General features: G+C 37.9%; 1 protein-coding gene across 1 annotated transcript in view; it reads right to left on the reverse strand.

Annotated features, from left to right (window-relative positions):
- CHRDL1 (chordin like 1) overlaps nucleotides 1–25,874 on the reverse strand; it is a 156,624-nt gene that overhangs the window by 121,067 nt on the left and 9,683 nt on the right. The window contains exons 2-3 of the mRNA XM_012556516.1: nucleotides 17,210–17,322; nucleotides 13,816–13,909 (exon numbers count right to left, since the gene is read on the reverse strand). Of these exons, the coding sequence (XP_012411970.1) occupies nucleotides 13,816–13,909; nucleotides 17,210–17,322 (207 nt within the window). The remainder of the gene's footprint in view (nucleotides 1–13,815; nucleotides 13,910–17,209; nucleotides 17,323–25,874) is intronic.

Below are 25,874 nucleotides of genomic sequence, written 5' to 3' on the forward strand. Positions count from 1 at the left end.
ATTTAATGGACTTTGGGCCTTTGTCAAATACTAACTGCTCATAGATGGATGGATTCACGTCTGGGTCCTCAATTCTGTTCCATTGGTGTATATGTCTGTTGTTGTACCAGTACCAGGCTGTTTTGACTACCATGGCTGTATAATAGGTTCTAAAATCAGGTAGTGTGAGGCCTCCCACTCCGTTCTTCTTCAGCAATACTTTACTTATCTGGGGCCTCTTCCCTTTCCATATAAAGTTTGTGATTTGTTTCTCCATCTTGTTAAAAAATGCTGTTGGAATCTGGATTGGGACTGCATTGTATTTGTAGACCCCACTGGGTAGAACTGACATTTTCACAATGTTGAGTCTTCCTATCCATAAGCATGGTATGTTCTTCCACTTATGTAGGTCTCTTTTGGTTTCCTGTAGTAGTGTTTTGTAGTTTTCTTTGTACAGGTCTTTTACGTCCCTAGTTAGATTTATTCCTAAGTACTTTATCTTCTTGGGGGCTATTGTAAATGGTATTGATTTGGTGATTTCCTTTTCGATGTTCTCTTTGTTGGTGTAAAGGAATTCTCCTGATTTTTGTATGTTTATCTTGTATCCTCCTAATTTGCTGAAATCTTCTATTAGTTCCAGTAGTTTTCTTGTGGATTCTTTGGGGTTTTCTGTGTATAAGATCATATCATCGGCAAATAGGGATACTTTGACTTCTCTGTTACCAGTTTAGATGGCCTTTATTTCTTTTTCTTGCCTTATTGCTCTAGCTAGGACCTCCAGCACAATATTGAACAACAGTGGTGATAAAGGGCATCCTTGTCTGGTTCCCGTTCTCAAGCGTAATGCTTTCAGACTCTCTCCATTTAGAATGATGTTGGATGTTGGCTTTGTGTAAATGCCCTTTATCATGTCGAGGAATTTCCCTTCTATTCCTATTTTGCTGAGAGTTTTTATCAGAAATGGGTGTTGGACTTTGTCAAATGCCTTTTCTTCGTCAATTGGTAAGATCATGTGGCTCTTTTCTTTTGTTTTATTTATGTGGTGGATTATGATGATTGATTTTCTAATGTTGAACCATCCCTGAACACCTGGTATGAATACCCGTTGGTCATGATGTCTTATTTTTTCAATATGCTGTTGAATTCCACTGGCTAGAATTTTGTTGAGGATTTTTGCATCTACGTTCATGAGGGATATTGGTCTGTAGTATTCTTTTCCTGTGGTGTCTTTGCCTGGTTTTAGTATCAGGGTTATGCTGGCTTCACAGAATGAGTTCTGGAGTATTCCTTCCTTTTTTATGCTCTGAAATAGCTTTAGTAGTATTGGTGTTAGCTCTTTCCTGAAAGTTTGGTAGAATTCTTCTGACTTTTTTTTTTTTTTTGATGGGGGAGTTTTTTAATTACCTTTTCAATCTCTTCTTTTGTTATGAGTTGGTTTAGTTTTTCTACCTTGGTTTGTGTTAGTTTAAGTAGTAGAGTGTTTCTAGAAATTTGCCCATTTCCTCTGTTTTCAAATTTGTTAGAGTACAATTTTTCATAGTATTCTGTTATGATCTTTTTTTAGTTGAGTCTGTTGTGATATCACCCATCTCATTTCTTATTTGTGTTATTTGCTTCCTCTCCTGTTCTTCTTTTGACAGTTTGGCCAAAGGTTTGTTGATTTTGTTGATCTTTTCAAGGAAAAAAATTTTGATTTTGTTGATTCTTTCTATTGTTTATCTATTGTCTATTTCATTTATTTCTGCTCTCATCTCTGTTATTTCCTTTCTTCTAGTGCCTGAGGGCTTCTTTTGCTGCTCTGTATTTGTTCGAATTATAGGGTTAATGTTTTGATATTGGCCCTTTCTTCTTTTTGGATGTGTGTATTTATTGCTATAAATTCACCTCTAAGCACTGCTTTTGTTGTGTCCCAAAGATATTGGTAAGATGTGTTTTCATTCTCATTTGCTTCTATGAATTTCTTTATTCCATCCTTGATTTCTTCTATAAGCCAGTAGTTTTTAAGCAAGGTGTTGTTCAGTTTCCATGTACCTCATTTTTTTTTCCTTGCTGTTTGTTATTAATTTCTACTTTTATGGTATTATGATCTAAGAAGATGCTTTGTATTATCTCGATGTTTTGGATTTTGTTAAGGCTTGCTTTGTGGCCTAGAATGTGGTCTATTCTGGAGACTATTCCATGTGTGTTGGAAAACAAAGTATACTTGGCTGCTGTTGGGTAGAGTGTTCTGTATATGTCCATGAGATCAAGTTGGCTGATTGTGGCATTTAGATCTTCCATGTCTTTATTGAGTTTCTTTCTGGATGTTCTGTCTTTCACCAAAAGTGGTGTGTTGAAGTCTCCTACTGTTATTGTGGAACTGTCTATGTCTCTTTTCAATGCTGTTAGAGTTTGTTTTAGGTATTTTGGAGCCCTGTCATTGGGTACATATATATTTATTATGGTTCTGTCATCCTGGTGTATTGACCCTTTAATCATTATATAGTGTCCTTCTTTATCCTTTGTGGTGGATTTTGCTTTAAAGTCTGTTTTATCGGAGATTAATATTGCCACTCCTGGTCTTTATTGGTTGTTGTTTGATATATTTTTTCCATCCTTTGAGTTTTAGTTTATTTACATCTTTGTGTCTAAAGTGTGTCTCTTGTAGACAGCATATAGATGGATCGTTGGTTTTTGTATCCATTCTTCAACTCTCTGTCTCTTTACTGGAGCATTTAGGCCATTTACATTCAGCGTAATTATTGGTAGGTATGAGTTTACTGCTGTCATTCTGATGTATTTTTTTCTTGTATGTGGTGTTGACAGTTTCTTTGTTCCTCTTAATTTTCTGGGCTGAGTCATTTTTCTTTATGTATTTTCCTTTCATCTCTTTCATCATTGCTGGTTTTGTGTTTGCTGAGTCTTTATGCTTTTCTTCTTTTTTATTTTGATGGGTAGGTTTATTGGCTTCCTTTGTGATTACCTTGAAATTTACCTTTACTTTCCTAAATTTAAACCAGTCTTTCATTTCTTGATATTACCATAACTTCCTCTCTGTATGGAGGTTCTATGACTACTGTTTATTCCCCTTTTTTTTTTTTTTGACGTTGTCATTGTTTACATATTTACATCTCTGGTTCCCTATTTTCAGTCTTTTAGCTTTGATTTGTTTTTGTGAATTCCCTATCTGGGTTGATAACTGGTTGATGTGTCCTGTGTCCTAGTCTTGGATTGTCATCTGACGTTGTTGGTTACCGGAAGACTCCTTTTATTATTTCTTGTAATTTTGGTTTGGTTTTTACAAATTCCCTTAATTTCTGTTTACCTGTAAATGACCTAATTTTGCCATCATATTTGAGAAACAATTTTTCTGGATATATAATTCTTGGCTGGCACTTTTTTTCCTTCAAGGCTTTATATATGTCACCCCATTGCCTTCTTGCCTGCATGGTTTCTGCTGAGTAGTCCGAGCTTATTCTTATTGACTCTCCTTTGTAGGTGACTTTTCGTTTATCCCTAGACACTCTCCAAATTCTCTCTTTATCTTTGGTTTTGGCAAATTTGATTATGTCTTGGTGACTTTCTTTTGGGATCTACCTTATGTGGGGTTTGATGAGCATCTTGGGTAGATATCTTGTCATCTTTCACGATATCAGGGAAGTTTTCTACCCACAAATCTTCAACAATTCTCTCTATTTTCTTTATTCCCCCTTGTTCTGGTACTGCAATCACTCGTAGGTTATTCCTCTTGATAGAATTCCACACAATTCTTAGGGTTTCTTCATTTTTTTTCATACTTTTTTCTGATTTTTCCTCAAATAAATTGGTGTCTAGGGATTTATCTTCAATCTCGCTAATTCTGACTTCCATTGTCTCAATTCTGTTCCTATGGCTTTCTATTGAGTTGTCTAATTCTCAAATTTGATGGTTAAACTTTTGGATTTCTAGTTGCTGTCTTTGTATGTTACCTAGAAACTTGTTTATTCTGTTATTTTGTTCTTGTATTGTTTTCCTGAATTCTTCTATTGCTTTGTCTGTGTGTTCCTTGGCTGGGTCTGAGTTTTGCATGATCTTCTTCCTGATCTCTTGGAGAGCTCTGTATATTAGTCTTTTGAATTCTTTCTCAGGTAGTTCCATTGCCTTATCTTCTTCTGGACAGTTTTCTGGTTCTTTATTTTGGTCACTTGCTGGAACCATCTTGTTCTGCTTCTTTATGTGATTTGATATTGACTGTTGTCTCTGAGGTTTCGATGTTATTATATTTATTTATTGTATTTTTGTTTACTGCATCTTGTATTTTGTTTTGTTTTGATATGCCCAAGGAGGCTGGGTGTGTGAGCTACTTTGGCTGTTGGCATTGTTGAAGCTCTCATGTCCTGTCTCAAGGTAGTCAGAGCAGCTACTAGGTGTATGAGCTCAGGAGTCTTTTTAGTGTTCTTTGGGGATGCGGTTATTCAGGGCACAGATGTCTGCGTTGTTGGTCACTGAGTGTGTGGTGCAGTCTCTCCCCTAAAGTCTTAGGTGTGCAAGTCTGTGTAGGGGTGTTCAGAGCAGGCACAATTCTCTGGTTGCAGTGGGGGGTGATGTGTGGGGCAAGGCAGGGGCTGATGGATGCCCCCAAGTGCCTGGTTGGAGGGCATGTCCCTATCCTCTAGCATTTAGTGGGGGTGGTAGTGCAGCTAGTACTTAGGTGCCCAGTGCCATTGGCTGGAGGGATTGGGAGGCACCACTAGTTCTCAAATCCCTGTCATGGGTGGCTAGATGCAGTGGGTGGTACTGCTGGCCCTCAGTCCCCCAGTGTGGGTGGGTAAGTCCTCTTCCTAGGGGGCAGGGTGGTGTCAAATGTCACAAATCCGCAGCTTCCCCTTGATTGCTGCAGGTAAAAATGGACTTCATGTATATGCCCTGCTGTTCTACGCTATTGAGTGTGTGCGGTATTGAATCAGCCCACAAGGGACTGGGTGGGGGTGAGAGGCGCTGCAAGGCCATGGACCCCATACACCAGTGGCTGGGTAAAGGGGTGGGGCCTCCTGACTGGCCCTGAGTTCCTGGCTTGGGGGGCATGGTGTTGTTGAGTGCTGTGGGATTGGTGTCAGAGAGGGGTGGGGGGTAGGTGAGGGGAAAGAAGTGCTTCTTTGCTGTGAAGATTTCTGGGGGGAGGGGTTATTTTGCCAGCATGTGTGGTAGGTTCAGTGCACTTTACTTTTGCAGGTCTAGTGTTGCTCCTGTTTGATTCTGGAGATGCGTACAGATTCACTGCTGCTTGGCTGCACCATATTTTGTGGGCCCCGGCTTGAAATGTTGCTGCTTGCCTCAGCCCATGTGCATTGTGCACTCAGCTAGCAGGGCGCTAGTGAATCCGTGATCTGTATTTCCCCATTTTCACTGCTTTTGGATTTGTCTCTCCTTCCACCTGCCACTCAATCCGATTCTTCAGCTTTGTCTTTGATGATTAGCATTCCCAGACTGTCACATATATTTGACTCACTTGTTTTTTCAGGTCTTTGTTGTAAAAAGGATGACAGGAAGCGTCTGAGTATTCCGCCATCTTGGCCCTGCCTCCTAGTCATTCATCTCTTGATGGGCACTTAGGTTGTTTCCATCTTTTTGCTAGTTGTACTGAACTCAGTCTGGTGGAGGCCGTGGTAGTTGTGGTCCATTAGTCCTTCGGACTAATCTTTTCCTTGTATTTTGTTTCCTTCATTCCCCCTTGCTCCCGAAGGGGTGAGACCAGTGGAGTATCTTAGATGGCTGCTCACAGGCTTTTAAGACCCCAGACACTACTCACCAAGGTAGAATGTAGACCATTGTCTTTACAAACTGTGTTATGCCATTTGAGCTAGATGTTCCCCGAGACCATGGTCCCCACAGCCCTTAGCCTACTAATTTGGTTCCTCAGTGAGTTTGGATGTGTCTATGGAGCTTCCATGACCTTTCCTTGTACAAATTGTGCTGGTTTCCCCTGTATTGTGCACTGTCTCACCCTTCACCAAAGATACCACTTATCTATTGTCTATTTAGTATTTCCCCCCCACCCCTCCCATCCCTCGTAACCAACAAAGATTGTTACTTTTTGTGTGTAAACTTTTTCATGGGTTTTTACAATAGAGGTCTCATACAATATTTGTCCTTTTGTGATTGACTTATTTCACTCAGCATAATGTCCTCCAGTTTCATCCATGTTACGGGATACTTCACAGATTCATCATTGTTCTTTATCGTTGCATAATACTCCATTGTGTGTATGTACCATAGTTTGTTTATCCATTCATCTGTAGGTGGGCATCTAGGTTGTTTCCATCTTTTTGCTATTGTGAACAATGTTGCCGTGAACATGGGTGTGCATATGTCTATTTGTGTGATGGCTCTTATTTATCTAGGATATATTCCTAGGAGTGGGATTGCTGGATCATATGGTATTTCTATTTCTAGCTTTTTAACGAAGCACCGTATCATTTTCTATGATTGTACCATTTTACATTCCCACTAGCAGTGTATGAGAATTCCAAACTCCCCCACAACCTCACCAGCATTTATTGTTTTCTGAATTTTTGATCAATACCATTGTTTCAGGGGTCAGATGGTTATCTCATCATGGTTTTAATTTGCATATCTCTAATGGCTAATGATCATGAGCATCTTTTCATGTATTTGTTTGCTGCCTGAATGCTCTCTTTGGTGAAATGTCTGTTCATGTCCTTTGCCCATTTTGTGATTGTGTTACTCGGCTTTTTATTGTTGAGTTGTTGAAGTTTTCTATATATTTTAGAGATTAAACCTTTATCAGATATATCGTTGCCAAAGATTTTTTTCCCAGTCTGTAGGTTCTCTTTTTACTCTCTTAGAAAAGTCTTCTGATGGGCCTAAGTATTTAATTTTTAGGAGGTCTCAGTTATCTACTTTATCTTCTGGAGTTTATGCATCTTTAGTTATGCTTGATATTTTATTTATGTCATAAATTAGGGCCCCTAGCATTATCCCTATGTTTTCTTTCATGATCTTTATAGTTTTAGGTTTTACATTTAGGTCTTTGATCCATTTTGATTTAGTTTTTGTGTATGGTGTGAGGTATGGATCCTGTTTCATTTTTCTGCAAATGGATATCCAGTTTTGCCAGGACTATTTATTGAAGAGACTATCTCTATCCCATTTAATGGACTTTGACCCTTTGTCGAAGATCATGTATTCACAGGTGGTCTACGAGGTTTTCAAGGCTGTGACCTTTTAGAAGCAGATTTCCAGGCCTTACTTCTGAGGCACCTCTGGGTGGGTCTGAACCAACAACTTTTCAGTTAGTAGTCCAGCACTTTACCATTTGCATCACCCAAGGGCTCCTGTGGATGTACTTAATGCTACTAATCTGTACACTTTAAAATGGTGAATTTTATGTTATGTGTACTTTACCACAAAAAAAACCTTGAATTTTTACCCTAAAAAAAACTGGAGGAGCAAAAAAGTACTCTCTACTTGATTACTGTAACACTGGCAGTCACAGACACAGAAATAGTCATAAACATAGAACTGCTTTTATATAAATCTATGGGATAGAAGGAAAAAAGGACACAGTGTAAAGCTAGGTTAGTGTTTACAGACCAAAAAACAGATTCAGAGTGGTTGAGTGACTTGCAACCCTCACTCTAAACTGTCAAAGTCCAAATGCCATGTACCCATCTCATCTTATACAGTCTTTCTGCTACAGTATGAGGTTGTGTAATACAAATTTTTTCATATACAAGTGGTAAATAAAGGAGATGTTGGTATAAAATGGAAATTGCATTGGCTCATACATGATTTTCCAAGCAAATCAATATTTTGCACCACCAAGTAACAGCAGCTGAATGCAAAGCACAGTAACATAACTGAAATCAGCAAGCCACTGAGTAATACAGTACTGTATACTACTCTCATTCACCCCACCTTCTTCTTGGCTCAGTTTGGCCACATGCTCTGTCCTATAAGTGCTTATTACATGATTCTCCCTGATGTCTGTGCATTTTTCTCATCTCTATAATTCAGCAGCCTCAACCCTTCCCTATACCCCCTTCCTTCAAGTTAATGTCACTATTTTAAAAGGTAGAGTCTATATTTACTGTAATATCTTTGTATTTATTAAAAATTTAAGCTATCTTTTTAAGCTATGTTAGTATTTTATTAGTATAGTTGGATTTTTAGTACTCTGGTTACAAAGTTGCATGGGTTTTGAGTGGTTTTCCCCAATCCTATTTTTTCCTTAAGTCCTGTTATTTTTCACTGTACAGTTGTGTAGAATGTGAAGATTTTCAGGAATGCACATATTGCAGTATAGCAGAAATGCCTATAATCACTAGCTAGCTCACAACCCAAGAATTGTTGAGAGGGAAATGACATAGGGCTTCCAGCCTTCTCCTTACAGGAACACGGACTATACAGTGCATACTGAAAAGGTAATTTCGTTAACCTACCTTGAATTTAAGACAGTAGGGTGAAGGATGACTCTCTTGGAAGAACTACACTGTCACTGTCCCCACTAAAACCACACCAAAGAGCTAAACTTCTTCACACCTAGCAGAAAGGGAACACTGTGGTTTTTAGGAACGAGATAAAATCAGACATTTGGAAATTTTTTAACAGCTCTTTAATGACCCAGTAATACTCGAATATCTCCAAAGGAACCCAAATTTATTAATTCTTTTTAGCAATTCTTAATGGAATTATCACCAAGAAAACCTCTTAGATAATACCATGATCTGGGCTCCTAATCACTACAAAAACCTTCTTTGGTTGATAAAATCATATATAAAGAACAAAATGAAGTAAATTACATTCTTTATCCCTCCTTTACCATTCCACTCCCACAAAAGAGAAGATATGGAATTTCATTCCTATAAATATATAATTGTCAGGACTATATAGAGTCCTGTTTAGAGGATGGGATGGATTTAAAGACCGTCATGACTCCTGTGCAGAAGAATGTTCCAGACTCCATGTAGCACCAGTCTCCTTGGGCTCAGTAGATCCCTGTCATATGTGACCAAGACTTTACCTCTTCCATGGAGACTTGGAGAAGTGCTGATGAAAAACTTTTCATTTTTTATTCATGGGAATAAGTATAGATTTCTCTCTGGTAATTCTGGAAAAACAATCTACACACTCTGATTTCCATACTTTAGCCAAGAGTTGTAGGAGACAGCCTCAAATGCAGGTGGGCATCTTGGAAATTTCAGGAGTAGGAGGTTTCAAAGGCAAGAACCATGGGAAACACAGAAACAATAAGGGAGAGATGGTGTCTCCTCTAATGCAAGATGAGCTCTAAGCATGGCAAGTAGGACCTTTCCACTGAAGTCCATCACTATGCAGATGAACTCTCATCTAAGTCGATACTGCTATTTATGTAAAACCACTAATTTGGGATGCTTCTTTGCTCTCTCTTTTTGATATAGAGCTTGTTCGTAACCTTGGCTTTAAATATTCTATTTTTAAGTGAGGACATTTTCATCACAGTGCCTTCTATTGGCTTAAGACAGAACATCAGATCCCCTTCCTTTGAGCAAACATTTTTGTGGCCCTGAAGGCATGAGTTTCCGCATGCCTAATAACCACTGGGGTGAAAGGAATACAGAGGAGTCATCACATCCATTGCCGTTTCAAAGAAAGACTGTGGCAACGCTGTCTCAGATGCGTGCGTACCTTTTTATTTCCAGATATATCCAGTAGGGGGACTACAATTTTCCTTAGTCATTTATTTTAGGATTTAACAACCACTACATCTCAAAGTTCTTCCTTTTATCAAACTCCATTCTTCTTTTGTTTTATCTTCAATAGGAAGAAAGAATATCTGTTTGCATTTTGGCTCAATATGGCAGAGAGAACCCATGAAAAATCTCCCTGGTCCAAACAAAGAAGAGTGATAGATAAAATGTGAAAACTAAAAAACGTTAACACTTTAAAACTGCAAAATCATGCTCAGAAACAAAAGGAAACACTTTGTGGAATAAAACATAGAAAGTATAGCAATAAATGGGGGATACAGCCTTATGGTCCCTTGGCAGCTAGAGCTGTATACAGAGAGTTGGGGCTAGCTAGACAGCTGAGCAGGAGCTACATCCTGCAAGTGACTTCCTGTGTGAAGGTGGTGATTAGGGTCATACTCCTCATCTGCAAACAGGAGAGGACATAGCTTAGTCCACCTACAGTTGTTATCTAAAACTCACTATTTGCCCAAGGTAGATAGCTGAAGGTGAGGTCCTGGTCCAAGATCAATATCTGGGACGTGCACTACACAAGAAAACAGAGGTAGAAATAGACCATCCAGGCATGAGAGTGGCCAAGCTGAGACACTAATATATGACCTGTTTTAGAGCAGAGTAAACTATAAGGCCTGAAACAACACCCCACAAGAATGGTCTCATGTAAGAGAAAACCCCATAGATGATGTGCTCTCAGACAAAAATTTCAGAAAGCAAAAGGAAATTCAGAACTAAGAAAAGCTGTCAAGAAACCCAACAAAAGTGAAAATTCACACCTGAAAAATATATATAAATAAACAATCTGTAAAGAACTTTTAATAAACATTAAAACACTTAAAAGAAATAAAGAGAACAGGGTCCCAAGAAACAAAAGCAGAAGTTTATGAAACAGTAACAGGTAGATACAAAAAGAATCTATTAGAAAACTGAGGGGGAAATATATTCATTGAAAATAAAACAACAAACAAAATCCAACAGACAGACTAAAAAGTCAGATGGCATGAAAAAGCCGGAGAAATAATTCATGAATTGGAGGACAGAATTGAAGCAATATATCATTATGGAGATTATACCAAGATGAAGAAAATAAAGGTGCCATCAAGAGATATGGGAAATAAATTAAATGAGATGCAGTAACATAAGCCAAATACAACTTTGAGAATGAGAAAAAAGAATGAGAGAGGTATTCTTCACAAAATAATGATTACAAATTGAGATGAGATTTGAGTCCTTAGGTAGAAAACACCATGCACCAAGCAGGCTAAATAAAAATAAACTGCACCAAAAAGTTGAACAGAGAATTACCGCATGACCCAGCAATCCCAATCCTAGGTATATAACCAGAAGTGAAGGCAAGAACACAAACAGAAACCTGTACACAAATGTTCATTGTGGCACTTCTCACAATAGCCAAAAGATGGAAACAACTGAAATGTCCATCAAAAGAGGAATGGATAAGCAAAATGTGGTATATACATACAATGGAATATTACGCTGCTGTAAAGAGAAATGAAGTTCTGATGCATGCCACAACATGGATGAATCTTGAAAACATGCTGACCAAAATAAGTCAGTCACAAAAGGACAAATAATGTATGATCTCACTTATATGAAATAATAAAATATATAGAAAACAAAGATTATAAATGGATACTAGAAGTTTTTGGGGGGGCAGGGAGAGTTTTTGTTTAGGGGGCACTGGGTTTATGTTAATGGTGGTAGAATGTTTTAGATGAGGATAGTGATAATGGTGGCGCAACATGAAAAATGTAAGCAATGTCATTGAGCTGTAAATGTGAAAACTGTGTTGGCAGATGTTTTGGTGTGTACATTTTCACCATAATAAGAAAAAAAGAAAAAATAAATAAATTGTACATCTATACACTTCATTGTGAAACTAAAGCGCATCAAAGAAAAAAAGAAAATCTTAAAAGCTAGAAAACATATTACATACAAAAGAAGTACAATCAAACAGCAGACTTCTTATCAGCAAACTAAAGAAGTCAACAAACCATGAAATAGTATCTTTAAAGTGCTGAGGGAAAATAAACACAGACCTAAAATTTTATACCTAGCCAAACTATCATTAAAGAATGAGGGCAAAATAAAGACATTTTTGCATATAAGGAAACTTTAGTACTACTATCCGCAGAAAGAGGTGTCAAAGCTTACAGTTAACAAGAAGAAAAATGAACTCACAAAGAAGTGAGTTGCAAGAACAAGAAGGAAAAGAAAATGAATAGCTGGTTTCTATACTCCATACAATGAACTTTTCAAGTCTTAAAGACACTGGTGTTTATTTCTTTCAATCATCTTTTCTGGGATTTATGATCTCAGTTATTTTAACTTTTTTTTTGCCTCTCAAAATAACTTCTAGCTTATACTTTTCCTTTTCCCCAAAACTTGCTTCCTGTTAGGCCACTAGGGTAAGAGATATCCATACTTCACTCTGTGCTCTTTCACTGTATCCTCTTTTTTTGGGTCATGCCTTAACCTCCTTCCCAGGGAAGAACAATCTCTATGTTTTAGTTTACACAAGTTTCTATGACATTAAATCACTTTTAGGGAATTCTGGAAAAGAAAGCTTTTACAAGACTTTTTGACAACGTACCAGGCAGGTTTAAAAACAAACAAAATAAGCTCTCCAGAGTAACCTCTTTATCAGAAAATTTAGTTCTATTTACCAAGCCCCTTCCCATAACACACTCTTGTAATCCAATTTAAGTAGAAGAAGGAAATAAATACATACAAAAATTGTAAGACTCACTTAGGAGTCATTCCAAAATGTAACTTTTAGGTTGGTCATATGCCCAGTCAATCTCTTTACGCATATACTATCATCACCAATACTCAGAATGATAAACTTGTGATATGACATGATCTTTTGCCATCTGGGAAAGAGACCTCTATGTTCACTAAAGTATATCTGCTGATGCAGGAAAATTTATTAAACCATTATAAAGATGGTGACAAAAAGGATTTGGAGGTTTCTTCATTAAACAAAAAATTCATTCCTGAAACATTTCAGTTAACCGAGTTTTCACTGAACTTCCTAGCCTCATTCCTATCATTTTTTCCTAGCGCTTTTGGTTCCCCTCTTCTAAGTCCTGGAGGTTCCTCACGGCTTAGAAAAGCACCATCTGTGTCCTAGACTTGTGATTCTTCACCTTTTTGGAGTTATATACACCCCTTTAGAAATACCAATAAAGCTATGGATCCTCTATAGGAATCTGCCTGTATACATATTTACACCAAAAACTGCAAATGATTTTAAAGGGCTCACTGACCCCTAAAGCCCACCAACACACACCCCAAGTCAAGAACCCCCATCTTAGAGGGAAAAAAATTCACTTACTGGACTACAAGGCTTTTACTTTCTAGAGCCCAAGACTATCAGTTAGCTTTTCCTATAACTGCTGTCGGACTCACAGGCATCTTTTGAGTTATTCCATACTTACAGACCTTTGGTACAGGCCCCAGTCACAGGTTAACAAAGTGTCATTGAGAGAGCCCTTGCCTCAGACAAACACCCCAGGCACAAACCTTGAAAGTAGACGTCATAACAGCCTTGTGAAAAAGTCTCTGCCTGGCTCCCCCTTAGAGTTGCTCTTAACAATGTGTACATAATAACTGTACAGTCTAGAGGAGGTGGCTATACAGCAGGCAGGCAGCTTTATACTGTCATAAACCTTACTGTTTCAGTTCCTTTGAATTATGAATGGCCCCTCATCATTTAGAAGCTATGCTCAGATGCAATTCCAGCATTAATTGTATAGGGCACATGCTGCCATGCTACAGCTTCCCTGGTGCCCACTGCCCATGGTAGGAAGAGAGGCTGTTTATGGCAGAAAATTTCTGAACTACAATTCCCTTCCCCCAACTGACATTCACCTTCAAATGATTAAAAGCCCAGTGAAAATCTGTTACTGGGTTTACCCAATAACTTACTAGAGCCTAGAATGGGCCCTGCCTGGGCTATAAACAGTATTTAGGGGCCAATTTGGGCTGCCTAAAAGTGTCCTATTGTTATTTCTGTCTGGAAGTTTCCCTTCTGGGGTATTAGGGAGATGGGGTGGGTGATGAGGGAGGTAGGAGAACCACAGCTGAGAAAGAAAGAGGCAATTTGGTTTACCTGTGCAGCGAGGACAGCACAGATGCGGAATATGCACAGGAGAGAGGCAATGAAGGCTTGGACATCTGATTCGGCTGCAAAGCACATTCCCGTTCTGAAAGAAAGGCAAACAGAAAAAATAAATGTCTTTCAAAAGTCACTCTGATTATGCTAGTTTGGGTAATAGTCATGTAGGGACTCACCCAGGCAGTGAATAAGGCATTCCCAAGAAGCTGAATGAAATCAGCATTTTATTTCCTTTTCTCATCACTAGCACCTCTGCTGGGTTGGATGATAGCTTACTGGCATATTCTACTAAGGTTGGGATCACTACTGCTCCAGTTTTCAAAGCCTCCCACTAATTGTGGGAGGTTCATATTGGCCTGGCTCTGAGGCATTTCTACCATTCCCCAGCATTAGCTGCAAGTCTTTTCGAAGAACCTAGTCTGATTTCATAATCACCCTCCCAATGCCATGGAAGGGAAGAGATAATGAGTGATGGGTCCCTTGAGCTCCTACCCAACCCTGAACAAGGAGGCATTCCCTAGCACATGGATACTGGATTCTATATAACTGTGCCTTGGTCCAGTAGGCTGAGCAACTCTTCTCCTCATTTCCCTTTTAGTCACAGTTTTTCTGAGAACAAGCTAGAGTTTGGAATTGGACTGGTTAGCTAGTATGCCTGGGTGGAGTGACTGGGTCCTAGACTGATTTGCAATTACAAGATCCCTAGCTTTAACAGCTCACAGCCATTGCTAGAACAAAGGAAGACTTTAGAAATCAATTTTTCATTTACATTTTCCATCCATAATTCATTTGAAGTAAGGGCTACTTGTATTTTTCAGGCTGTTGTGGGAGAAGAAGGTAGGGAAGAGGATGGAGAAAGAGAAGACGCCTACTGCTTGAAATGCTGGCATTGGGATCCTATTATCATTTTCACTGTCCTGCAGACATCAAAGCCTCAGCCCCCAAGGGTTAGCTGTCCATCTCCAATGTGTTGGGACAAGAATCTAAAACAATCATGCCCTACCAGGAGGTTAATCAGTCCCCAGATGCTCCATTTAATATATGCCTTAGCCATTTAAAGAGATAGGCTTCTTTTATCCAAATCTGAATCGCCTTACTACAAACTTTTTGCTTTCTCATATACTTTCTAGAATAGATTTTTGCAGTGATGCATTTGGAAACAGCACAGAACCTCTTTCTTTATATATCACACTCCTCAGAATCAGGTGGTATCATCTTAAAGTAAGATCACTGAGGCACATCCAAAATCACACCCTTCCTGATGAGATCCAAGCTGAACCCTCCTTAATGCTTTACACTGAATTCTGTTCTAGAGTTAATAGATTAATAAAAATAATAATAACCACAATGAAGATGATGATGATGATGATGACAATAGCAGCAGTTAACATTTATTGTTTACCATGAGCCAAGCACTGTTTCATGTGAGTTAAATGGTTTCTATGAAATAGGTAATATTATTATCTGATTTTAAATAAGAAGAAGGTAGAGGAGCTAAGAGAGGCTCTGTAACTTATCCAACATAGCATGGCTCATATGTGGTAGAGCCAGGATTGAAAATTTGGCCTGTCTTCACTCTAGAACCCCACAACCTCTTAACATCACTTTATGTTGCCTGAAAGGTTAGGTTTCCACATGCTCAAAATTCTGGCAGCCCAATTTTCTGTACAAATAGCAAAAGGATCAGGCTTGCAAGTGATTGCTCCTGCTCTACCTGAGCACTAGGGAAGAGTTACAAGTCTTCTACAGGGTCTCAAGCTAAGACACAAGTGGGTGGCTTTAATGTAGTGAAATTTATTTTCTCATCGTTTAGGAGGCTAGAAGTACCAAATTCAGGACACTGGCTCTAGGAGAAGTCCTTCTGTCTCTGTTGGCTCTAGGGGAAGGTCCTTGTCTATTCAGCTTCTATTCCTTGGTTCCTTGTCAGTCTTCGTGTGGTGTGGCATCTATGTTCCTCCATCTGTGCTTGCTTCCTTCTGTGCCTAATCTGTTCTTTTTATATCTCAAAAGTGATTGGCTTAAAACACATACTACACTGACATGGCCTCATTAACATAACAAGAAACCTTATTCCTAAATGGGATTACATCCACAGGTATAAACCCACCCACTGCCATTGAGTCGATTCTGACTCATAGCGACCCTATAGGACAGAGTAGAACTGCCCCATAGGGTTTCCAAAGCTGTAATCTTTATGGAAGCAGACTGCCACATCTTTCTCCCATGGAGTGGCTAGTGGGTTCGAACTGCCAACCTTTCAGTTAGCAGCGGAGCACTTTAACGACTGTGCCACCAAGGCTCCTTATCTACAGGTATAAGGATTAGTATTTACAATAATATTTGTTGTTGTTGTTGTTAGGTGCCGTCGAGTCGGTTTCGACTCACAGCAACCCTATAGGACAGAGCAGAACTGCCCCACAGGATTTCCAAGGAGCAGCTGGTGGTTTTGAACTGCCGACCTTTTGGTGAGCAGCCGAGCTCTTAACCACTACACCACCAAGACTCCAGTAATATTTGCGAGGGATACAGTTCAATCCATACAGCTTCCCTTCCCAATTGGCCCACTTCAGTGTTTCTCAACCAGGGATGATTTTGCACCCCAGGCAACTTTGGCCATGTCTGGAGTCCTTTTTGTTGTTACAACTGGGGAGAGGAAGCGATGCTGTTGTCTAGTGGGCAGAGACCAGGAATCCCAGCAAACATCTTACAATGCACAGAACAGCCCCCTACAACCAAGAATTATCCAGCCCAAAATGTCAGTAGTACAGACATTTTGCCTAGTGCAAGATGGCAGAGGCTTGTTCAGAATGATGGACCACAACTGTGGTCCTGAGTCAAGACCATGGAAAGAAGATGGAACTACCTGCTTTGTCGGTTGTAACGGCTCTTTGAATGATTGGACAGGAGCAATGGCCAATGGTTATTGGTTGAGACAACATAAAATACACTCTCCCAATGAACCAATTTATACTCTGTTTCAGTATCTTCTCTAGACGTCATACTTGGAAATGGTTTTCAAAAACTATTTTGTTTTACAACTGAGGAATTATACTAAGCTTTTCTCCACTCCCACTATCAAAATATTCTACCTTATCCCACCATGTCCTATATCATTAGTTGCTATCAGTCAGAATCAACTCAATGGCAATGTTTTTTTTAAAAAAAGATCAAAGTGTCTGTCCATAGCAAAATACCCAGTGATTCCATGAAAATCAAGCCAAAAGGCAACAGAAGAAAAATGCCAGAGATATTTATTTTTTCTTGCAATCTGCTACCTAATTTCTTTTAGGCTTTTATCACCTGAACTCCCTGGCCATCTGAGTACTGAGAAGGCCCCTCTGCATGCTAAGGAGCAAACTGGGAAATCACACGCCTTGAGGGACTGTACCTCTGAGCAGATGCAGTTCACACAGTAAACCAACCCATAAGGTTCCAGGTAAGGATGCCATCTCTCACCCACTCTGTATTTCTTGTCTTGAAACATACAATATGTCTCTGAATCTGTGGAGAAGGAGATGGAAAATATGCTTGTTAGAAAATGCACCAAGTCACAAAATTCAAAGGCAATCACAGGTTACATCTGTTTTAGTACACATCAGGGAAAGAGGCATAGGGAACATTTACAGAACCCCTACTATGGGCTCAGGATTTTACATGCTATGATCATTGAACCCTTACAATGACCCAATAAGGTACTACAATTATTCCCATCTTATAGATGAGGAAAATCAAGGGTCATGTAACCAATTAGTAGCTGAGGTGGGAGCCAAAGCCTGGTTTGTCTGACAGTGAAGCCCAAACTCTTAACTACTGCTCTGCAATAATGATAAGGTAAAGGAGAATATCATATATCCTCCTGAAAAACCTTGTTTTCCCTTTCTTTGAGAAACAAAAGCTAACGTCTGAAATACTGATGTATGAGAACATTCTCACAGCTGCTTGGTGGTAGTGTAAGGGTGATGGACTAAAATACATTGTGGTAGATCCCTATAAATGGCTTTTCCCACACATGCTAACATGAGTCAATTATGAAACAAATATTTGAGCATCTACTCTTTGCTGGGCACTATGCTAAGTGCTGGGGATAAAATGATGAGCAAAAATACACACAGTCTCTGCTTCCATTCAACTTACAGACTTCTTCTTATATAGACAACCCTCAATTATCCCAAAAGTACTTTCTCCCTCCCCTTTGCTACAAGAGAAATTTTGGAGCCACAACTTCTCTTGTATCATAGTTACTTGAGCACATATGTTACTTGTCTTATTTTACACGTCTTATTTCTCCATCAGGTTACAAGGTCATCAAAAATGGGCAACATTTATTCTTTACTCTCTATCCATCACATGGCCTACCTAGCACACTGTGGACAATAAATGTTAGCAATTGGCAAATGACTGGTAAATTGAATTTCCAAATCAAGTGGTTTTTCTTCTAATCTCATTCTCTTTTATCTCCTGCTTCCCATCATACAAGGCCAAAATAACCAAAACTCCTCAGGCAGCAAACACATTAATCTTCCCCATTCTCTAGTACAAATTTCCCTGAGGATCAAAAGAAAAGAAAAAAGAAAAGACAGATAAGCAAGAAACTGGGAGATGATAGTTCTAACAAATAATAAACACAGTATTAGTATCTGGAACATTTTTAATCATTAAAATTGATAAGTACAGAACCAAGTAATTCAATGGAGAAATGATCTAAGGACATTAAGAGGCAATTCAGGGAAGAAATGGAAACAGGCAATAAACATATGAAAAGATACTCAACCTCGCTAATAATCAGAGATTCAAATTAAAACTACTCTAAGATAAGTGCCTCATGTCACTTATTGGTTGAAAGACCGTCTATGACTTTTTCCCACTGCCCACAGATACACTGCAGTTTAACGTTCAAACCTTTATTTACAACTTCTTCAGAATAGTAAACTGAGAGACAGAAAACCTGGGTTTGAATCTTAACTAGCTCTAGCTGTGTGGCACTGAGCAAGTCACTTAACTTCTATCAGCCAGTTTTTAATATCTGCGAAATATAGATTATACGTTCCTCTAGCAGATGTTGGAGGATTAATTGAAGTTCTTTGTACATTATAAAGTGCTACAAAATATAAAGTGTTATTTTATACTAATTATTTTTTCTAATTAGAAAGGTAATACATATTAAATGCAGAAAACTGGAAAATATACACAAACACACAGCAAGAACACAATAAGAACATAAAAGTATACAGAGGAATGAAACACTGCACATAATTCCAGCACCAGAATATAACCACTTTTAAAATTCTGGTAACATATAAATAGCCCATGAGTTGAAGAAGAAATCAAAAGGTAAATTAATAAGTATTTTGTACTAAATGAAAATGAAAATATATCAAAATGAGTGGCATCCAGCTAACACAGTACTTAGAGGGAAATTTATAGCACTAAATACCTATATCAGAAAGGGGGAAAAGTCTCAAATCAACATTTTAAGAAACTAGATAATGTAGAGTAAAATAAATGAAAAGCAAACAGAAGGACTGAAATAATAAAGAAGAGAAATCAATGAAATTGAAGACAGAAAATCAATAGCAAAAATCAATGAGACCAAAAACCGGTTATTTGAAAAGATCTGCAAAAGCTGATAAACTTTTAGCAACACTGACAAAGACAAAAAGTGAGAAGACTCAAAATATCAATATCAGGGACAAAAAGGAGACTCCATGGCAGATCCTACAGGATAAAGAGGGAATATTGTAAACAACTTTATGCCAATAAATTCAACAACTTAGACGAAATGCATGGATTCTTTGAAAGATACAAATTACCAAAGCTCACTCAAGTAGAAATAGATAACCTGAATTTCCTATATCTTTTAAAAGAAATTTAATTTGTTGTTAAAAACCTTCTCACAAAGAAAACTCCAGGGTCAGATAGCTTCACAGGTGAATTCTATCAAAGCCTTCCAGAAAACTGAAGAAGGCAGAATGCTTCCCAAATGAATCTTTGAGGCAAGCATTACACTGATATCAAAACCAGATAAAACTATTGCAAGTAAACTACAGACCAATATCTCTCATGAAAATAGATGTAAAAATTATCAACAAAATTTTAGCAAATAAAATCCAAGAATATATAAAAAGGATAATATGTCATGAGTAAGTGAGGTTTATCCTGGGAAAACAAGGCTGGTTCAGTATTTGAAAATCAATGTAATTCATCATGTCAAACATATCATTTCAATAGATGCAGAAAAAGCAAAGTAGGAGGGGAGTTACTCAACTTTATAAAGAGCATCTACAAAAATCCCTATAGCTAAATATCATACTTAAGGCCCAAAGATTTAATGCTTTTCCCGTAAGACTGGGAATTATGCAAGGATATCTGTTCCACCATTCTTATTAAACATTGTATTGGAGATCCTAGCCAGTGAGTTCTGGCAAGAAAAAGAAATAAAAAGTATACATATTAGAAAGCAGGAAGTAAAACTGTTTCTATATACAGATGGTATGATTGTCTACAAAGAAAATCCCAAAGAATCTATTTAAAAAGTTATTATAAACAGTAAGCAAATTTAGCAAGATTGCAGGACACAAGGTCAATATACAAAAACCAACTACATTTCCATATTCTATAATGAACAATTAGAAATTGAAATTTTATAAAAGTACCATTTGCGATAGCTCAAAAAAACATGCAAATAATTAGGTATAAATCTAACAAAATATGTGCAAGATCTCCACTCTGAAAACTACAATACGATGATGAAGGAAATCAAAGAAAGCCTAAAAAATGGAGAGACATATCTTGTTCATGGATTGGAAGACACAATATTAAGATGTCAATTCTCCCCAAACTTATCTATAGATTCAGTGTAGTCCCAATCCCAATAACCAGCAAGATATTTTATAAACATTGACATGGTAATTTAAACTATTACTTGGAAAGGCAAATGAAACAGAATAGCCAAATCAATATTGAAAAAGAAAAAATGTTAGAGGACGTACACCACATGATTTCAAGACTTAATGTGCAACTACAGTATTCAAGACAGTCTGGTGTTGGCAAATAGTTAGACAAATAGATCAATGAAACAAGATAGAGTCTAGAAAGACTCACATGTACGTGGTCAACTGATTTTCAACAAAGGTAAAAATACAATTCAATGGACAAAGGATAGTCTTTTCAGCAAATGATGCTGGAAAAATTGCACAGTCATGCAAAAAACAAAATAACATAAATAAACCTTGATCCATATTTCACACCATATACAAAAATTAACTCAAAATGCATTATAGACTTAAATGTAGAACCTAAAACTTTAAAACTTCTATAAGAAAATGTAATAGAAGAATATCTTTGTGACCTTGGGTTAGGAAGAGAGTTATTAGATATGACAACAAAAGCATAATCTATAAAAGAAATACTGACAAATAGGACCTCATCAAACTTAAAAACTTCTGCTTTTTGACAATATTAAGAAAATGAAAAGAAAAGCCACAAACTGGAGAAAATGTTTGCAAATAACATTTCTGAGAAAGGAATTTTCATCTTTTTTTTCATTGTTGTAAAAATATAGACAAAACAGCACTTGCCAACTCAACATTTTTCAAATGTACAATTCAGTGACATCAATTACATCATGTTGTGCAACTATCACCAATATCTGTTGCCAAATTTTGCCCACCGTAAACAGAAGTTCAATGCTTCCTAAACAATGGTTTCCCCTTTCTCCCTCTCTCCCACCGCTGGTAACCACTATCAAATTCTGATCTCTGTATATTTGGCTATTCTAGGTATCCCCTTCAAGACCTGTGGGACGTACAGTATCCCACCCAATTTTTATGCCTCTAGAGTTCTTTAGAAAGGGAGTAGCCCGATTTTAATGCATTTAGCCTCAAGTTAGGAGCCTTCTGAAACAGGTGAAACTCAAAAATCCTGAGTGGGAGCCTCATGTTTGTGTAGATTCAGCATTGTCTTAGGTGATACCCTCCTGGATGTGGGAATTTTCTAAACTTTTGACAGGTTTGCCTTTATTTCTGTGAGATATGCTTCCTCACTATGTTTCCCAGTTACTATGTACTCGTGAGAATGTACTTACAGTGAGAATAAGCTATTGCCAGTCTTCATTCAGTCAAAATGGCCATTTTCTCGTTTATGCCATTCATTGTTTCCAGGTATTATTGGCTCCCTACTTTTCTGGCTTCTGAACAGTAAATAATGCCTTTCCAATAAGGAATAATGCATTGTAGTGGTACTTTTCAAGAGATTGGAACTCCTAACCCTGGCAGCACAGTGGTTAAGAACTACGGCTGCTAACCAGAAGGTTAGCAGTTTGAATCCACCAGATGCTCCTTGGAAACCCTATGGGGCAGTTCTACTCTGTCCTTTAGGGTCACTACGAGTCGGAATTGACTTTGACGGCAATGGGTATGAGTAATTCTTACCCTGCATTCAATCTCAGGGCCCAATCATTGCTTCCACATGTAGCAGGTGGAATGCACCACTGTGAGCAGTTCTGCAGTGTTGCAGGGCAGCTGTTTCTGCTTCTTAGCTGTTAGTACTGATTTTGTCATAACAAAGAATACATAGTAATGATAATTTTCCTGAGATTCAAATGACTTCAGTTTTATTTATTTGGCCTGTCAGTACTGACGGCTTTGGCAGTAATGAAGAATGTATTGTAGTGGTAATTTTCCTGAGATAAAAAAAAAAAATCCCTTGGCTTTATTTATTTGGGCTGTAAGTACTGCTTTTGCAGTAAGGAAGAATGCATTGTACCATGTTTTGAAAAGTTTCATAAAAAATAATAAAATGGCTAAGAATATGGAGACCAGAATAAAATATATGTGCAGTCATTGCTAGGTGCCTTCATATTTTACCTCATGTTTTGCAAATTTTCAAGAAATAAAATTAAGACAATTTTATCACTGACTCATACCGGCAGGATTTACATCGTCCACGACTCCTCGACCCTATCGCTCTGAGATATTCTTGGAAACTTGAACTGAAACTATCCCCTCAGGTCACCTTTTAATTAAATAACAGATTGGCTCATAAAATAAAGAATATCAACTGTGAGTACTGCGCACCTTTAAAAAAATCATCTATATGAGATCAAAAGGCCAGTAATTACTCTAAAGCAAAGTTGAAAGGGTAAGGGGACAGGGAAACTAGATTACCGGAAACAGAACATCCAGAACAGAATAAACGAAAATACTGACACATTGTGAAAAATGTAACCAATGTCACTAAACAATAAGTGTACCCAAACTCGCTGCCGTCCAGACGATTCCAACTCATAGCGACCCTACAGGTAGAGTAGAACTGCCCCATAGGGTTTCAAAGGAGCAGCTGGTGGATTTGAACTGCCAACCTTATGGTTAGCAGTGGAGCTCTTAACCACTGTGCTACCAGGGCTCCAAACAATATGTGTAGTAATTGTTAAATGGGAACCTAATTTGCTGTGTAAACTTTCACAAAAAATACAATAAAACATGATTAAAAAAAAAAAAGATAAACATTTGTATCATTCCAGTAATCTCCTTTCTGTCTTTTTTCTATGCATTAAATGTATAAAGGTTTTATTACAAAATTAACAGCATATAGTATATACATTTTGTATCCTCCTTTCTAAAATTAACATATCATGAACATTTTCTGCCATTAAATATTTGCCCCAAACTTGAAGCCTAGTGCCTTGATTCTAAACAAACACACAGTTTTGTCATAATTCATTAATCAATCCCCTATTTTTGGATATTAGAATGTTTCCTTTTCTATTAAAAAAAGTTTCCATGATAAACATCCTTGTATGTTAATGTCTGTGTGCAACACACATTATTTTCTTAATACAAGTTCTTAGAAGTAGATTTATTAGGTCAAAGGTTTTGAACGCTTTCAAACTCTTGTTCTGTATTGCCAAACTGCCTTCTAGAAAAGCTGCACTAATCTACCTTCCCTTAAGCAGTGGCTGAGAATGCCAACACTGGATATTGTAATTGTATAAAACCTTGCCAATTTGGCGGGATGGTGGGAAAAACTGGAACCAATATTTCTCTATTTATTTCTCAACAAGGTTGAATATATTTTCATTTTTAGTAATCACTTTTTTCTTTTATTGTTGTAATTAAATGAAGCTTACATTTCAAGTTAGTCTCCCATACAAAATTTTTTTTACATACTTTGTTATGAGACCCTAATTGCTCACCCCATTCTGTGACAGCACACTCCTCCTTTTCATCCCTGATTCCCCATGACCATTCAATCAGCTCCTAACTCCCTCTGCCTTCCCATCTCACCTCTGGACAGAAGCTGCCTCGTTGGTCTCTTGTATCCACTTGACTAAGAGGCACACTCTTCATGGGTATCACTTTATGTCCCACACTACAGTCCAATCCCTGTCTGGAGAGTTGGCCTCGGAAATTGTTTTAGTTCTGGGCTGATAGAGAGTCCAGGGGCCATGCTTTCCAGGGCACCTCCAGTCTCAGTCAGACCATTAAGTCTGGTCTTCTTACTAGAATTTTAGTTCTGCACCCCATCCTTCTACTGCTACATCAGGGACCCTCTGTTGTGTTCCCTGTTTAGTAATCATTTTTATTTCTCCTTTTATGATATGTGCATTCAGGTTAATATATTATTATATTAATCTATATTGCTGGTTTCAGTGTAGATGATGAAAATGTTTATTAATTGAAAGAATTTAGAAAATCAAAATCATTTTTTAGGCAGGACTTGTATGTTTTTCAGCAAAGTCTTAGCAACAATACAATTTTCTTGGTATAGACACAAATTAGACTTCTGGCCCACAACATTCAACAATGGAGTAAGAAAAAATTTAAATATATTAATAATCCCAGTATTTTCAACTAATGAGAGATGATTATGAATTTCCCAAGACCAACATCTAAATCAGGCATCTTTCTCCACTTTCCACATGTTTGGTGAGACGAGAGTGACTGTTTCTCTACACTAAATTTACAGTCTCACTGACAAACACCTAAGTGATTTGCATATCATATATACAACTTATTTGGGCATTTCACAAAGAATCTGAGTATACATTTGGAAGCAATCCATAAAGGTATCCAGTTCAAGTGGTGCTAGCTCGTTGTTGTTGCTGGGTGCCACTGAGTTGATTTCAGTTCATAGCGACTCCCATGTGACACAGTAGAACTGCCCCATAGAGTTTTCCAGGCTGTAATCCTTATGGAAGCAGATAGCCAGGACTTCCTCCTGCAGAGCTGCTGGGTGGGTTCAAACCATCAACCTTTCAGTTAGCAGGTGAGCACTTAACCATTGCACCACCAGGGCTCCTTGTTAGCTCATTTGACTATTATAAACAGTCATAGTTGTATGAGTCTGGGACCATTAATACCTGAATGGATGTGAGCTAGAAGTTACTTTGTGGATCCAAATCTACACTGCAAAGTAAGATGGAACCTTGTGTAGCATACATTTGATTCTAGATTGTCTTGCTTGCTTGGATTAGCTCACTCAGAGGTTGACATCGTATCTACCTACTTAAATTAAGGTTCAGGATGAGCTTTCACTATCAACTATGTGATCTGGGTGGTTGGGTGACTTACTCTTTCTTACCCGCTGGAGAAGAAATGAGATAATAAAAGCCAAAGACCTCTGAGACAATAAGCACTCAAATAAGACAAGCTATCAAAATATGGGTTTCAAATGTATTTGCATACAGATTTTCAGAAACCTCATCCAAATTGTTAAAGGTTCTAACTTGCTTAAGAGTAGCAGGAAAGTCTGTTTCCAAAGGTGCAGGTTATTCTGATACCACAGGGAGGGTATTCTTTATATACAGCTTTGAAGTCAGTTGCTATTCCTTCTCTGAAATATCGTTAAGGCATATTATTTCACTGACACTATTAAATTGGTCCCTTCCATACATCCAAGATCATCATTATCCATGAAAACCACAGATAATACAAATATCTTGTTTCAGCCAATAGACTGCACTTCCCACCAAATTCAGAGCCTAAGGCATATTGTTAGACAAAGTGTGAAAACTGAGTGGTCTGAATTTTTCTGCTCCAAATTTGTTCCAAAGG

Source organism: Trichechus manatus, unplaced genomic scaffold, assembly GCF_000243295.1.
Source record: "Trichechus manatus latirostris isolate Lorelei unplaced genomic scaffold, TriManLat1.0 scaffold00068, whole genome shotgun sequence".
Taxonomy (NCBI): Eukaryota; Metazoa; Chordata; class Mammalia; order Sirenia; family Trichechidae; genus Trichechus; species Trichechus manatus.